Source organism: Phaethon lepturus, unplaced genomic scaffold (assembly GCF_000687285.1).
Source record: "Phaethon lepturus isolate BGI_N335 unplaced genomic scaffold, ASM68728v1 scaffold46470, whole genome shotgun sequence".
NCBI classification, from domain to species: Eukaryota; Metazoa; Chordata; class Aves; order Phaethontiformes; family Phaethontidae; genus Phaethon; species Phaethon lepturus.
The window spans coordinates 1-520 of NW_010514947.1; the positions used below are offsets into that span (position 1 = coordinate 1).

The following is a 520-nucleotide window of genomic DNA, read 5'->3' on the forward strand; positions in this document are numbered from 1 at the left end:
GACGGGGGGCACCGGGACAGGGACCGAGGATCGGGATTGGGACCCGGGATCAGGGCTGGGACAGGTTGGGGACCGGGACAGAACCGGGATCAGGGCTGGGACCGAGACCGGGGCCAGGAGATCGGGGCTGGGAGACGGGGGACGGGACAGGGGTTGCGACTGGGGCCAGGGACCGGGGATCGGGATCGGAACCCGGGATCAGGGCTGGGACAGGATAAGCGGGACAGGGACCAGGGATTGGGATCGGGACCCAGGATCAGGGCTGGGACCGAGATCGGTGACAGGGACCGGGGATCGGGACCCAGGATCAGGGCTGGGACTGAGACTGGTGACAGGGACTGGGGATCGGGATTGGGACCTGGGATCAAGGCTGGGACAGGATAAGCGGGACAGGGACCAAGACCAGGGAGCAGGACTGGGACCCGGGATCAGACCAGGGATCAAGACTGGGACCAAGGACCAGGGACCAGGATCGGGAGCTGGGATTGGGGCTGGGACCGAAACCAGGACCAGGGCCTGG

At 67.5% G+C, this 520-nt stretch overlaps 1 protein-coding gene across 1 annotated transcript; it reads right to left on the reverse strand.

Moving 5' to 3' along the window:
- Window positions 1-24: 24 nt before the first annotated feature.
- Window positions 25-204, reverse strand: LOC104626488 (vegetative cell wall protein gp1-like; the record flags this gene model as incomplete). The annotated part of the gene is given in 1 exon segment (XM_010294430.1): window positions 25-204. A coding segment is annotated over 1 exon segment (180 nt), but the record flags the coding sequence as incomplete, so codon positions are not given.
- Window positions 205-520: the final 316 nt, after the last annotated feature.